The sequence below is a fragment of the Vipera berus genome (assembly GCF_964194415.1).
Source record: "Vipera berus genome assembly, chromosome: 4".
Classification (NCBI taxonomy): Eukaryota; Metazoa; Chordata; class Lepidosauria; order Squamata; family Viperidae; genus Vipera; species Vipera berus.
The window spans coordinates 9,523,743-9,539,608 of NC_138206.1; the positions used below are offsets into that span (position 1 = coordinate 9,523,743).

General features: G+C 43.9%; 1 protein-coding gene across 1 annotated transcript in view; it reads right to left on the reverse strand.

Moving 5' to 3' along the window:
- Positions 1 to 15,281, reverse strand: part of ME3 (malic enzyme 3) — a 130,131-nt gene extending 114,850 nt beyond the window's left edge. The window contains exons 1-2 of the mRNA XM_081327585.1: positions 15,105 to 15,281; positions 14,664 to 14,877 (exon numbers count right to left, since the gene is read on the reverse strand). Of these exons, the coding sequence (XP_081183711.1) occupies positions 14,664 to 14,843 (180 nt within the window). The 5' untranslated portion in view covers positions 14,844 to 14,877; positions 15,105 to 15,281. The remainder of the gene's footprint in view (positions 1 to 14,663; positions 14,878 to 15,104) is intronic.
- Between the last annotated feature and the right edge of the window lie 585 nt (positions 15,282 to 15,866).

Here is a 15,866-nt window from a genome sequence, read left to right on the forward strand (position 1 = left end):
CCCCATCCTCACTCCTACCCACAGGGGCTCTCTGCCTCTTCTACTACTTTTTCTTTCTTTCTTTTTTGCTGAGGTGTGCCTCTCTCTCTCTCTCTCTCTCTCTCTCTCTCTCTCTCTCTCTCTCTCTCTCTCGTGTGTTATCTCGAACCAGATGGGATGGCAAAGTCAAATGCAAATGGGGATCTTGCAGATCTTGCCCTGCCATAGGGCTGGGCAGAGCCGGCAGTTAAAAATAGGATGCAGATAAAAGGAAAGGTAAGGAGGGGTTCAGGTTGAGAGGAGAGGCTGCGTAGCCTTAGTGTAACTCCTGTGTGGGCTGACTGGGTTGCCTCCGATGGGCTCGGACAGTGGAACAGAATGGAATAGAAAATATGGAATGGATTGGAACAGAACGTAGAACAGAACAGAACAGAACAGAACAGAATAGAATAGAATAGAAATATAGAAAGTGAATGGAATAGAATAGAATAGAATAGAAATATAGAAAGTTAATAGAATAGAATAGAATAGAATAGAATAGAATAGAATAGAATAGAATAGAAAATGGTAATAAGAATAGAATAGAATAGAATAGAATAGAATAGAATAGAATAGAATAGAATAGAATAGAATAGAATAGAAATATAGAAAGTGAATGGAATAGAATAGAATAGAATAGAATAGAATAGAATAGAATAGAATAGAATAGAATAGAATAGAATAGAAATATAGAAAGTGAATAGAATAGAATAGAATAGAATAGAATAGAATAGAATAGAATAGAATAGAATAGAATAGAATAGAATAGAATAGAGAATGGTAATAAGAATAGAATAGAATAGAATAGAATAGAATAGAATAGAATAGAATAGAATAGAATAGAATAGAATAGAATAGAAATATAGAAAGTGAATGGAATAGAATAGAATAGAATAGAAACATAGAAAGTGAATAGAATAGAATAGAATAGAATAGAATAGAATAGAATAGAATAGAATAGAATAGAATAGAATAGAGCTGGAAGGGACCTTGGAGGTCTTCTAGTCCAGCCCCTTGCTCAAGCAGGAGGACCTATACCAGTGGTGGTGAACCTATGGCACGCCTGCCAGAGGTGGCACTCAGAGCCCTCTCTGTTGGCACATGCGCCACCACCGCTGCCAGCAGCAGGTCCTTGTCGGTTGGTGGACTGGAAGAAAAGGGAGGGGGAAGCATTTTACATGCGTGCATGCGTGCACGGGGCCACGAGCAGGCACATGCTGCAAAGGGGGCGGGGCTAGTGCCTGCGTGATACTCACTAGCCCAGCCCCGTTCTCACGTGGTGCGGTGCCTTGTATCTGCACCCTACGGCGCGGCGGTTGGCGTTTTTGTGCCTTGCGGTACGGTGGCCCATTTTTTGCTCCCCCTTTTTTTTCGTGCCAGAGGCGGCACTCAGAGGCGCCTCCCTGTCCCCTCCCCCGAGGGCACCAGAATGCCGATGCTGCCTTGGCACTTTGTGATAAACAAGTGGGTTTTGGCTTGCGGTTTGGGCACTCGGTCTCTAAAAGTTTTGCCACCACTGACCGATACCATCTCAGACAGGTGAATGTCCAGTCTCTTCTTAAAAACCTCCAGTGATGGAGCACTCTTGATTTCTGGTGGCAAGCTGTTCCACTGGGCAGCTGAGAGAAAGGGGCGGCAGAAGCTGCATCCCCCGAAAGAAGTCTTCGCCGAGAAAATGGGCGCTGAGACGCCTCATTCTCTCGCTCAGCGGAGACTTCTTTCGCGAGATCCAGCCTCTGCCGTGCTGCACCGAGAGAACAGCAAGCCGCCCCATTCTCTCGGCGGAGCACTCCACCGCCCCATTCTCTCGGCGGCTTGCCACCCCGTTCTCTCATCTCAGCAGAGACGTCTTTCGGGGGATCCAGCCTCCAGCTGCTGCATTTCCCAGCCTCGGCTTATACTCGAGTCAATAACTTTTTCCAGTTTTGGGGGGTAAAATTGGGGGTCTCGGCTTATACTCGAGTCGGCTTATACTCAAGTATATACGGTAAGCTCAAAACGGCTGAGAGTTTGGACTGGGTTGCGCCCAGGCGTTCTCTCTCCTCTTGGAGATTCTAGGACAGGAGGTCTTCAAACTTGGCCCTTTTATGACTTGTGGACTTCGACTCCCAGAATTCCTCAGCCAGCCATGCTGGCTGAGGAATTCTGGGAGTCGAAGTCCACAAGTCATAAAAGGGCCAGGTTTGAAGGCCCCCTGTTCTAGCACTCTGCACGGTTTGTTTCCTGGAAGAATTGAAAGAAAGGAAGAGAGAGATGCCTTAGTAAGACCACACTTGGAATACAGCATCCAGTTTTGGTCGCCATGATATTAAAAAAAATAATGTTGAGATTCTAGAAGGAGTGCAGAGAAGAGTCAGAAAGATGACTAGGGGAGAAGAGGCTAAAACATATGAAGAACAGTTGCAGGAAATGGAAATGCCTCGTTTAATGAAAAGAAGAACAAGGGGTGACACGATAGGAGTGTCTTGATCCAATGTCTTTGAGGCTAGGGCAGGGGTAGGCAACCTTGGCTCTTTTATAACTTGTGGACTTCAACTCCCAGAATTCCTGAGCCAGCCACGCTGAGGGGAAACGGAGAGGTTTCCATGCTGAGCCATGCTGGCTCAGGAATTCTGGGAGTTGAAGTCCACGAGTCATAAAAGAGCCAAGATTGCCTAGCCCTGGGCTAGGGGTCCCTAGATGGGAGCAACAGGTTTCAATTGAACCCTGGCAAGACTGAATGACTTTTGTGTTTGGGGTCTCCTTCCGATTCTAGGACTATGTCAGCTTTCCTTACAATGTGAGCATTATTTACGTATGGTCCACAACAATCTGGTCCTCATTTTACTGACCTCGGAAGGATGGAAGGCTGAGTCAAGCTTGAGCACCATCAGCATCAAACTCCAGGCTGTGGGCAGAGTTTACTTGCAATATTGAATTCTAACCACTGCACCACTGAAGCTCAGTGGCTTTGCGATGGCTCCATTACTGTGGTTCATATCCTCCTTTCCTGTTTTGTGTGCCTTTTTGAATAGTTGTTTTTAAGCGTGACTTTTTTGTGTACAGGTAATCCTTGACTTACACACTGTTGACCATTGCAGCATCCCTGTGATCACGTGATCAAAATTTGGACGCTTAGCAACCGGCACGAATTTATGACGGTCGCAGTGTCTTTTTAGATTCTGAGCTGATCCCAAACACTTCTAAGTCTACATCCTACTAAACTGGTTTACTTATCAAATGTAGACACTGCCCATCTCACTCACAGAATTGAGCCTTTTATGTGATCCACACAAGACATGAGATCCAAAAATAAGTTAAGAAAATTCAATAAAACAAGTTTCCCTTATATTTTTCACCTTTATATCCCTGTACAGGCAGTACTGCAGATTAGAGAAACAGATGGGATCTAGGAAGCTAAAAGCTCTGAGAAAAAGATGGAAAATTCCATTCTTACGTTATTTTAAGATCTAAGCTATTATGATTAATAGGCTATCATAAGCGAAATTTCAGCATCATTAATAGATGAATGGACATATACCCGCAGTGTTCATTTTTTAAATAAATCTCCCAGTGATATACTGAACCTTTTTTGATCATCTTGGCTTTTTTTTTTTGTCCGCAGAATGGTTTCATCGTGCAATTTTAAAAATTGGATCAAATGACCCTTAGCGTCCTTTCTTTTCATGCATTTTAAGGGGGAGGTGAAGGGCAGACAAGACTGCCTTCTTTTCTTCTTGGAAAAAGGGATGTTTGAAAGACTGAAATGGAGTGGACACATCCAGCTCCTGCCAGTGCTTTTTATGGAAATACCGGGTGATCCAAAACTCTGCATTAAGTAATAAAAGGTAAAGGTTCCCCTGCACATGCATGCTACTCGTTTCTGACTCTAGGGGCCGGTGCTCATCTCCGTTTCAAAGCCGAAGAGCCAGCGCTTGTCCAAGGACGTCTCCGTGGTCATGTGGCCGGCATGACTAGACGCCAAAGGCGCATGGAACGCTGTTACCTTCCCGCCGTGGTGGTCCCTATTTTTCTACTTGCATTTTTTACGTGCTTTCGAACTGCTAGGTTGGCAGAAGCTGGGATGAGTAAGAGGCGCTCACTCTGTTAAGCGGCACTCGGGATTCAACCCGCCAAACTGCCGACCTTCTGATCGACAAGCTCAGCATCCTAACCCACTGAGCCACCGCGTCCCTTGCATTAAGTAATATCTGCATGCAATTATAGGCAGGTGGAAATTTGGTACAGCCATGTACAAATTTCGGTTGTTACAGGTGAAGGAGATAACCTACTTGCAGTATAAAATATCCTGTTTAATAGTTCAAAGAATTAATTTTAATCTAATCTAATAATTTCATTTAATTAATTATTTTATTTTATTTTATATTTTATTTTATTTTATATTTTATTTTATCGTGTTAGTATAGCCACCCATCTTACGTGATTCTGGGGAATCATACAAGACTTAATTAAAAAAATCACAAATACAGGCAGTCCTTGACTTACAGCCACAACTGAGCCCCAAATTTCCATTGCTAAGCAATTCAAACGTCCAGGGAATTACTGCCGTTGCTAAGTGAATCAAATGTTCATTAAGTAAATCTTGCTTTCCCACTGGCTTTGCTTATGGGAAGCTGGCTGGGAAGGTTAAAAAAAGGTGATGATCACATGACCTCGGGGCAGTGCAACCGTCATAAAGTGGCTGAATTTTGATCACGTGATCATGGGGACGCTGCAATGGTTTTAAGGGTGAAAAACAGTCATAAGTCATAGAATAACAGAATAGCAGAGTTGGATGAGACCTTGGTGGTCTTCTACTCCAGAGGTCCCCAACCCCCGGTCTGTGGACCAGTACTGGGCCGTGGCATGCCAGCAACCAATCCTCACAAACAAGCAAAGCCCCATCCATAGGATGCAGACAGCACACAAAACCAGACACACTCCAGTCCACTGAAAAACCTCTCTCCATGGAACTGGTCCCTTGTGTCCAAAAGGTAGGGGGCCTCTGTTCTAGTCCAGCCCCGTGCTCAGGCAGGAAGTCCTATCCCAGGGGTAGGCAACCTGGGCTCTTTTATGACTCATGGACTTCAACTCCTAGAATTCCTGAGCCAGCAGGAATTCTGGGAGTTGAAGTCCATGAGTCATAAAAGAGCCAAGGTTGCCTACCCCTGTCCTATACCATTTCATGACAAATGGTTGTCCAATCTCTTCTTAAAAACCTCCAGTGTTGGAGCATCCAGAACTTCTGGAGGCAGGTTGTTCCACTGGTTAATTGTTCTCACTGTCAAAAAATTTCTCCTTAGTTCTAGGTTGCTTCTCTCCTTGGTTAGTTTCCATCTGTTGCTTCTTGTCCTGCCTTCAGGTACTTTGGGGAAGAGGTTGACTTCCTCTTCTTTGTGGCAACTCCTGAGATATTGGAAGACTGCTATCATGTCACCCCTCACCCTTCTCTTCATTAAACTACACATACCCAATTCCAGCAACCGTTCTTTGTATGTTTTAGTCTCCAGTCCCCCAGTCAAGGACTATCTGTATTGGTATTCTTGGTTTCCTAGTCTGAACTACCATGGAGTGATGACACCTACACACTGTGCAAAGCCTGGGAGTTGATTCATTTTTTTCTACTGCACCTCCAGGCAACCCTCAACCATATGGCTGAAGAGTAGACAATGAAATACACAACAGTGTTTAGATAAGGAGTGCCTCTGAAGCGGAAGCCATAGGTTTTCTAAAACTGCTTTCAAATCCCTTTATTCATGGTAGCACAATCATCCAATGCAGACTAAAATCACACATAATCTCTAAAAGAAAACAGCATGGATTTTCCTGGCAGGCAAAACACGCTGTGTACTTTAACACTGATTATATGCTTGCTATTTCTTCCAAGCACCAGTACTTTAGAAATATGAAGTGCATTTATGGATTGGTATACTGCCCTGCTCATCTGTAATTCCCCTAAGTGAATTTACAAAACCAAAAGGAAATACAAACAATGAAAACATAAAACATCATATAGAATTAAAGACAGCCTATTAAATATTTACTTTTGCAGTTTGAAAGGGGGGAAAAGTTGCATTGTGGAACAATGGATTTCAACTTGCCATATGTCTAATTGGTTTCACCTCCACTTCTATTATTATTATTACTACATGCTAGATAAGCAGCTAAAATTGCTTGTTTGATCTTATACATAATTACTCGAACTAAAACTAAGCTTTTTACACTCAGGTAAGTGGGGAGTTGGAATTAAGCCCACCTGAATTCAATAAAAAGGTGTGTTTTAATACATTCCTCACTCACAATAATCTAGGATAAAGCGGAAATCCTGGGTTATAATTAGGCGCAGTTTATAAATGGAATGCAGCCTTATTGGAAGGTGGTTACCTGTCTAATGAAATTACAGTTTGCTCATAGTAAATGAGCGCCAAGTGAAACAGAAAAGGAAGAGATTTACAAATGCCTGTTAAATATAAAAGCCAGGTTAGAACTTCCATATAAAAATGCAATATATTTCTGATACAAAAAGGTAAAGCTTTTCCCTCACTCTAGGGGATGCTGCTCATCTCCATTTATTAGCCAAGGGAGCCAGCATTGTCCAAAGATGCTTCCATGGGTCAGGTGGCCAGCATGACTATACACCGAGGCACACAGAATGCTGAATTACCTTCCCGCCACAGTGGTACCTGTTTATCTACTCGCATTGGCATGCTTTCGACACTGCTAAATTGGCTGGAGCAAGGAACGGGAGCTCACTCCATCACACTGCGCTCAGGTTTCATTCAGCTTGCCAGTTGATAAGCTCAGCGCCTTTAACCATTGAGTCATTGTGTCCCCCCTACACTAAAAGTTATACGTAAGGAACTAAGTTATCATTATGTTTCTTATGGGAACTGCAAGAAAGAAAAAAATATTGAGGGATTTTATTTCATCTTCATCTGGTTTCTCTTTATTTTATCCAGGTCACTGTAAAGCTGGACTAACATATCGATCAGCTTAAAGTCAGCCGGTGATTTTCCATGACTGAAGTTAGCTTTGAACTTGGACCTCTGTCACCCTAGTTCAGCATTTTAATCACTACACGTAAAGAAAGTACAGAACTAAAGTATCCTTGATAAGACATAATATCCAAAGAGCAAAGTTCTTGGCTTTCATTTGCTCGAAAACTCTACATAAGGCTGTCTTTGAAGACAAGTGGAAAGCTTGGTCCAGAATGAAGGGGCCTCATTGCAAATAGGGACAGCAGATTTAGCAGTGTTGTATCTGCACTGTGCTTTCTGCTGAAGATCCTGGTTTATTTCTATGTTTAATTAAAAAAGCTGGTTATCAACGATCATATCAATCAAATATCTACAATGCCACATCTCCAGATACGGCCAGCTCTTTTGAGGGTAGAATGCCGGCTCTTTATGCCACAGGAGGTAAGAAAGGTGTGGTTGGATTTAAATGATTATGTAAATAAATAAAATAAAAACCAAAGTTCCACAAGCTTTTGCAAATCTTCCCAAGTTGATTAAAGCAGCAACAAACCAACATGTTCCTCTTCTGCTACTTTACAATCAACGGAAAACCATCATCATGATCAGAGAGGGTACATCTACATAGGAACCAGTGTGGTGTACTTAACTTAAAACCATTCATTTAGCAATTGCTCGAAGTTACAATGGCACAAAAAAAATTTACTTACGACTGGTCTTCACGCTTTACAAATATGGTACATAATTTATTACACGTTCCCTTGGCAGGAAAAAATTTTTAAAAAATCAAATGAAGGAATGTGAACAAAGAAGCCATTGTTATTTAAAAAGGTAAAGGTAAAGGTTCCCCCGCACATGGGTGCTAGTCGTTTCCGACTCTAGGGGCCGGTGCTCATCTCCGTTTCAAAGCCGAAGAGCCAGCGCTTGTCCGAGGACGTCTCCGTGGTCATGTGGCCGGCATGACTAGACGCCAAAGGCGCACGGAATGCTGTTACCTTCCCACCGGAGTGGTCCCTATTTTTCTACTTGCATTTTTTACGTGCTTTCAAACTGCTAGGTTGGCAGAAGCTGGGACGAGTAACAGGCGCTCACTCTGCTACGCGGCACTTGGGATTCGACCCGCCAAACTGCCGACCTTCTGATCGACAAGCTCAGCGTCCTAACCCACTGAGCTATTTACAAAAGGAAAATAGAATTCCAGCCTTAAAATATAGATGGACACCTAAAATACAACACAGCAAACATTACTTGTATTGAAAAGAAGAATGGGTGCTGCACACACTCCAGATTTTTATGAGCCAAAGTAAAACAAAAAAACAACAACACACAAATAAAAAAACCCCCAAAATACTGGAATTAAAGTGAAATTGAAAGGGGAGGTGGGGTGGAGGAAGCCAACTATAATAATAGTAATTGATTTCCTTGACTAGAAGCCAAATCATTAGAAAACAGCCAGTCTAAAAATTGTCATATTCATTGGAAAAATAGACAATATTATTATGATTACGATTGTGTTTACTATTAACAACAACAATAATACAAGTAGTCCTCGACTTACAACCATTCATTTAGGGACCGTTTCGAAGTTACAAGGGCCCTGAAAAAGTAACTTATGACCGTTTTTCACACTTACGATCACTGCAGCATCCCCGCGGTCACATGATCAAATTCAGACACTTGGCAACTGGCATGAACTCATGGCGGTTGCAGTGTTCCTGGGATCATGTGATCCCCTTTTGTGACCTTCTGTCAAGCAAAGTCAATGGGAAAGCCAGATCCACTTAACAGCCGTGTTACTAACTTAACAACTGCATGATCTACTTAACAACTGTGGCAAAAAATGTTGTAAAGTGGGGCAAAATTGACTTTAACAACTGCCTTCATTGTGGACATAGGCTGGGCACTACTTGCACACGTATATACGTATGTGATTACAGATCCCAGATACTGAGATATCTGACTGAATACAGCCATGAAAAAAACCAAATAGTTTTTTTTTCAGTTTGGTAGCCACCCTAAGTAGAAGACACATGAATTTGCAAAATCATACCCACCCCAGATGATCCAGAAGATTTGCAAGATAAAGCCAGCCCAAGTTTTACTTCTGCATTGCATGCTTGCTACATTGCAAAAAAAAAAGTTATTCTAAAGTGTTGACAAGTCAGAAATATCTTTCCCTCTTCTTGCAAAAAATAAAACAAAACTGATGACTAATGAATTACCAATCCTTGTTTGCAGTGGCATTTCTCCAAAAGATAAGGGGGAAGTTTCACTCCAAAGTACATATAGTATTTTACACATACTATTCTTCCTATATAACCAAGGACATAACTAAATAATCACCACACGTGTGCAAAATAAATAAATAAAATAAATCAGTACAGGTAGTCCTCGACTTATGACCGTAATTGAACCTGCAATTTCAGTTCTGGGTGGTGACGGTTGTAAAGCAGGTTGCCATGCGCAAAAGTTTGTACAACCTTTTTTGCAACTGTCATAAAATAAATGTGCTGTTTGTAAAGTGAATGCCACGGTCGTTAAGCGAACCCAATGATCACTTTGGGGTGGCTTTGATAGAAAAATGCTTCATCAATTGAGGTCATATGAATGGAGGGCACTTCAAACGGCCGTAAATGCAGGCCAGTTGCTGGGTGCCCCAAATCCTGTCACATAACCAGAGTGGGACCTAAGTCCTTTTTTGGGGGTCCATCATAACTTTGAACAATTGCAAAAACCAGTTGTATGTTGAGGACTACTTGTGTACAACCTCTTAGGGACAGAAGCAGCTGAATTGCTGAATTCAATGACAGCCAACAATCTTGTCTGCAGGCAATGCCCGATTCCCTGATACTTAAATACAAATGTGAACTTGTGTTCACACAAGAATGACAAAGGATGTTTTTTGACTGGCAAATATGGCACTGTTGATGGCGGGTAGTAGTTCAGTCTGCAAGCGAGCGAGCGTATGTTTTATCCTCCGGTCCCCTAATCATCGCTGTTACTCTTCCCTGTTAAAACTCTAGAAAGAGTGCAGAGATGAGTGGCAACGATGATTAGAGGGCTGAAGGCTAAAAATATATAATGAACGGTTGCAGGAACTGGGTATGTCAGATCTAACAAAGAAAAGAGGTGATATGATAGCAGTCTTCCAATATTTGAGGGGCTGTCACAGAGAAGATGGGATCAAGGCACATAAAGACAAGACAAGACAAGAAGTAACGGGTTGGGAACCTAATCAAGGAGAGAAGCAACCTAGAACTAAGGAAAAAATTTCCTGTCAGTGAGAACAATTATTCGGTAGAAAGGCTTGCCTCCAGAAGTTGTGAGTGCTCCACAACTGACTGAAGAGACTGAACAGTCATTTGTCTAAGCCAGACATGTCAAACACAAGGCCCGGGGGCCGGATCTGGCCCGCGAAGTGGTTTCATGCGGCCCGCGAAGCCATCCTGGAAACAGTGAGGGAACGGCCCCCACTGCCTTGGCCCTGGCCCAGAGACCCTCCTTCTGCCAGAGACCCTCAGATCTGTCCCACTCCTGCCCAGGCCCCCATAGGCACCCTTGATGCGAACGATGTAGAGCTGGCCACGCCCACCCAGTAGGCCATACGCACTCTAGCCACGCCCACCCAGTAGGCCACGCCCACCCAGCCCCCTGAGGGCAACCGCAATGCTGATGCTGCCCTCAATGAAATTGAGTTTGACACCCCTGGTCTAAACGATATAGGGTCTCCTGCCTGAGCAGGAGGGTCAGGCTAGAAGACCTCCAAGGTCCCTTCCAACTCTGTTATACTGTGACTAATGACTTGCAAAAACGCATCATCCTTAGAGGAAAGGCAATCCTTTGTCAGTTCAAAAAAAAAAAAGAACTCTGGGGCAACAGATTTGGGTAAACCTTTCTGTTCATTCCTATTCGAATTCTATATGTCCAGGAAATTTATTCTCAAAAGGAATCTTTATTTGAGTGAGTTCCCCCACCACGTTTTAAATGGTTTAGTCCAGGAATTTTTTCATCAGCTGATCCGGGTTTTGTGTGAACTACGGTAGTCTAAATTCAGGAAGGAACATGTGGACCAGATCAGTGGTGGGATTCAGCCAGTTCACACCAGTTCGGCAGAACCGGTAGCTAATTTTTGTGTTGCCCAGGCCCAGAATGGACTTCTGCAAGCGGCTTCCACACAGAGAACCGGTGGTTCGCACATCTGAATCCCACCACTGGACCAGATTCGCATATGCATTCATGCACATATTGGATTCCTATAAATCTTGTTTTATGAATAAGGCTCCCATATTTCGTTCATTTCGCCAGGACCTAAAAACCTGGCTCTTTGAGCTATCTGGTCTGGACTGAGGGGTTTAATGTTTTTAAATTGTGATTTAATTTTTGTGGCTAGACTTAATTTAATTTATTTTATTTTATTTTAATTTTATATTGGATTGTTTTTAAATTTTGCCTTGTAAACCGCCCTGAGTCCTTTGGGAATAGGGCGGTATATAAACCGAATAAATAAATAAATAAATAAATAAATAAATAAATAAATAAATATTTATGTAACAAGCTATGTGCTAACAAATATACTTTATCATGAGATAACAAGGCAGCTATTTGACCTCCCTATTAATGGTAAAGTTTTTGGACTGATCCCAACGGGCAATTGTACGGTCCCTATAAAATGCCTAGAACTGCAAATTGCAAAGAAGAATGGCCAATTTTTCTGCCTTTTCAATAGCTACTGAAAAGCCACTGGATTTGAATTGATTGATTATGTGTCATCAAGCTGTTTTTGATTCCTGCCAACCACAAAATATCTAGATATACTGAGTCATCTCTGGATAGGATTTTTTTTAACTGGGTGTTTTGCATTGTAACATTGGTGGGGGGTTTTTTGGTCTACGACTGCACATAAACACTGATACCCAGATTCGCACTACATGGGAAGACACAATACACTGAATCACAAACCATCCAATCCCATTTTAGCCTAGAATAGATTGTTGTGACAATCCATCCAGTAGGTTAGAATCATAAAAATGAGCCACAGTGCAGATTTGATTTGGTTTTAGTTGAAAACCATGACAAAGATCACCAGCATTTTCCAGATTAAGCAGTAAACCATCACCATCACCCATCAAGTTCATTTCATGAAACCAACCAATCACAGAAGACCACAGCCCTATTTTTTGAGAATATCTAACAATAATGCTGATATCTGATTAGATTTCATGATCTTGCAAGATTTCATAAGTCTGTATGGCAATATTCAGCTACCTCTGAGTACCATGCTTCTGATTTCTGCTCTGCACAGGTGCAAAGCTCAACATAGAATAGGCTAATTTGAAATGAGTTAATGAGTTAAATTGGGGCCAAATTCTCCTTTCCAGCTGTGGATAAATCAGCCACAGCTGGAAAAATTTTTCTTGAGCTTCCATTCCTTTTGCAGTTCTATGAATTGGCAGGTGCTATAATCCAGAGGTAAAATAGATGGCTGAATGCTGAAAGTTGCAGGTGTTTATTTATTTAGTTTTATGGCCAAAGGAAATCTGATAGGGCTCAAAATATTCCATCCTAAAAATTTAAAGCAGGGGTCCACCTAAGTCAATAATACCAGGCTAGAAGGCCAAATTTTTTATCTAAGACAGGGGTGTCAAAAGGCCGGCCTATGGGCCGGTTGCATCATTGTAAAACTGCACCTACCCCTTTGCCAGCAATGGAAAAAAGTGGCAATACGTCGTCGCGACACGTCACGTGACGTTGCGAGTTTGACACCCCTAAGAGAAGGCAGCATTTTACTTTCTAAAAGCTGTTGTGATTAGTCTTTGACAACTTGACTATAGTAAATTTAGTCCAAATGATAAATTATCCAGTAAATTAAGCAAGGCTTCCTTGTATTATTAGGACCGGAGGATATGGAAAAACCCCAAACGCTCCAGAAAGGCAACTTTTAGGAAAACTCAGGAATGTTTCCCTTTTTTCTCCAAATCGCTCCAATGTGATGTTCCACAGGTGAACTACACCGTTTTCCAGAAGTTAATCTTCTGAATCAGAAGCAGTTAGTGGTGTTCCAGATGTGGTTCAGCAGAAGACCTCATGTGGAATATTACGAAATGTTTCATAGCCAAATATGGATAGCTACAGCGCCTTTTCCAAAGCTCGTGCCTCTATGTGTATTCAACTTAAACTCCAATCAGCATGGACCATGACTGTTATACATCAGAAGAGTAGCAACCAAGGACATTTGCTCTCTAAATCAGGGGTCCCCAACCCCCGGTCATGGACCGGCACCGGTCCTTGGCATCCCAAAAACCAATCCGCGCAAAGACATGAAACCCCATCTGCAGGATGCAGGCAGCACATGAAACCATGTCCCCTCCAGTCCGTGGAAAACGCTCTCTCGATGGAACGGGTCCCTGGAGCCCTAAAAAGGTTGGGGGCCACTGTTCTAAATAGTTAACAGGCCATGTGAATCAGTAGGAAATTTTATAATACATCTTCAGGTCCAACGAAGGATAACGAGAACCTGGTGGATCAAAGTATAGAAAGGTCTCTGGTCCAGAAGACTTAATGGACTTTCTAAGTGGAAAACAAATGCCAAGGAAGATGAATTCCCTTGAAAATTAGTTGAAGAAGTATAAGAGCCACACTCAAGAGGTAATTGTTTTAGAAGACAAAATTGAATCTGAGGGCAGCAACCAATTGTGAGGTCTTCTTGCACAACAATGACAACTGAATAAGTATTCCGTAACATTTGGGACCCCCTCCCAGGTGCTAGATCTGCTTGGATCAGCCAACACACCATTTGGGGATCTCCAGGAAATCCAGACTTCCGGGAGAAAACAGCCTACGTGGATGATGGGAGAATTTTATGTGAATTTCATGGTTCTATAAGTTACTGTGCTGTGAGCTTTGTTGACATAGAGAAATAAAAAAACAACAACAGCCAAGTAGAGATACTGTCCATCTTTCTGTTCTAGATTGCAGAAATCCAGAGGAGCTGTAGGGGCAGAAAAAAGTTAGTTTTTCACCAACTTTTTGCTGCTACCCAGAGGCCATCTGGAGTAGTGAAGCTCACCCCAAAGGTGCCTGGCAACTGGACTTTCTTGTTTTTCTTTGAAGACCTTTCACTTCTCATCCAAGAAGCTTCTTCAGCTCTGACCGGATGGTGGGGCAATGGAAGGATTTATACTCCTTGCAGACAGCTGGTCATTTGCATTTTTTTTTCTAGAGAGTTGTTGATACCACCTGGAGGTTTATATGCCCCCTGTGTCATATACATAATTCTGTATTTATTTTTGTCATATTTATGTATATCGGAGGTGGTGACCCTTTGAGAGCTGTACGCAATGAAAGTTCACTTTAACGTATGCCAATTAGTGTACATTCAAAGTGACCGTAAAGTTAATATTCTTTTCTTATCCTATTTATCTGTGTCATCAGGGTCACGTGAGTAGTGCAAATGGGTGTGGAGCCTTCTCGGAAGCTTCCCCACCATCCAGCCAGAGCTGAAGACGCTTCTTGGGGGAGAAGCAAAACGTCTTTGAAGAAAAACGAGGGAGTTTTTCCGGGTTGCCTCCTTGGGGGGGGGGGGAAGGCACCTCCGGGACCACCATGACCTGGATGACTGAGAATCTCCATAGACATTTAACGAAGCTCATCATCGGCGTTCAGATCATAACCACCACCCAGTTTGGAGCAAACCTTGTTGAGATGGGGATTCCTGGTGATATCGTAGCCCCGCTTCTTCATCCCCGTGGCTCTGGTGGCGGAAGGAGGGCACTCTCTGGCGGAGGAGGACCTGATGGGGGGCAAGCCGCCCAGCTGGACCCCCAGCCGTCGAAAGAGGCCGCCAACGCCTCTGCTTCTCAAGGACTTCAGCATCACGGATGGGTCCTCCTTGGAGGAGATCCGGCACCTGCGCGGTTGGGAGAGGGAAAAGGCAAGAGAGGTAAAAGCAGGAAGCCAAGCCAAAAGGATGGGGTGGGATGGCGTGAGGGTCTTTCCCAGCGCGAGGAGGGGAGGGGACACGAGGCGCAAAGGAAGGGGGGGAAAGAGTCATCTGCAAAGCAAACACAAACACACACACAAACACACCCCACACACAAAAGCCCCAGACAAAGCAAGGGAAGAGCTGGATCTTACTTCCGTTCCTGAGCGTTTTTCCTTGCCCGGGATCGTCAAGAGCGCGCCCAGCGCAGCAGCTTTAAGACCCGCGACCCTGGGAAAGCGAAAGCAAACCCCAGGAAGCAGATCGGCCGCCGGTCTTTGCAACCCGAAGACTGGCGCTGGCAGCCGGAGGGCGCCTCCTCCTCCTCCTCCTCCTCCAGCCCGCAATCCCCGCCTTCTGTCCCCCCCCCCCCACCAGCCTCCCTCGTTGGGAACCGGACGGTGGGAATCTACCTGGGTGTTCCGGGAAGGACGTTAACCCGAGCCTGGAAAAATTCGGTGACGGGGGTGGGTGGGTGGGTGGGAGAGAGGGAGAAGAAAAGGAGACGTGAGGGGCGGGGGGGGGGAAGAGAGGGAGATCTAGTTTCCACCAGGTCGCAACATCTGCAAAGGGCGCTGGGAGATCTAGTTTCCACCAGGTCGCAATATTTGCAAAGGGCGCTGGGAGAACTAGTTTCCACCAGGTCGCAACATCTGCAAAGGGCGCCGGGAGAACTAGTTTCCACCAGGTCGCAACATCTGCAAAGGGCGCCGGGAGATCTAGTTTCCACCAGGTCGCAACATCTGCAAAGGGCGCCGGGAGATCTAGTTTCCACCAGGTCGCAACATCTGCAAAGGGCGCTGGGAGATCTAGTTTCCACCAGGTCGCAACATCTGCAAAGGGCGCCGGGAGAACTAGTTTCCACCAGGTCGCAACATTTGCAAAGGGCGGTGCTAACGCCCTTCCCCCACCTCCGC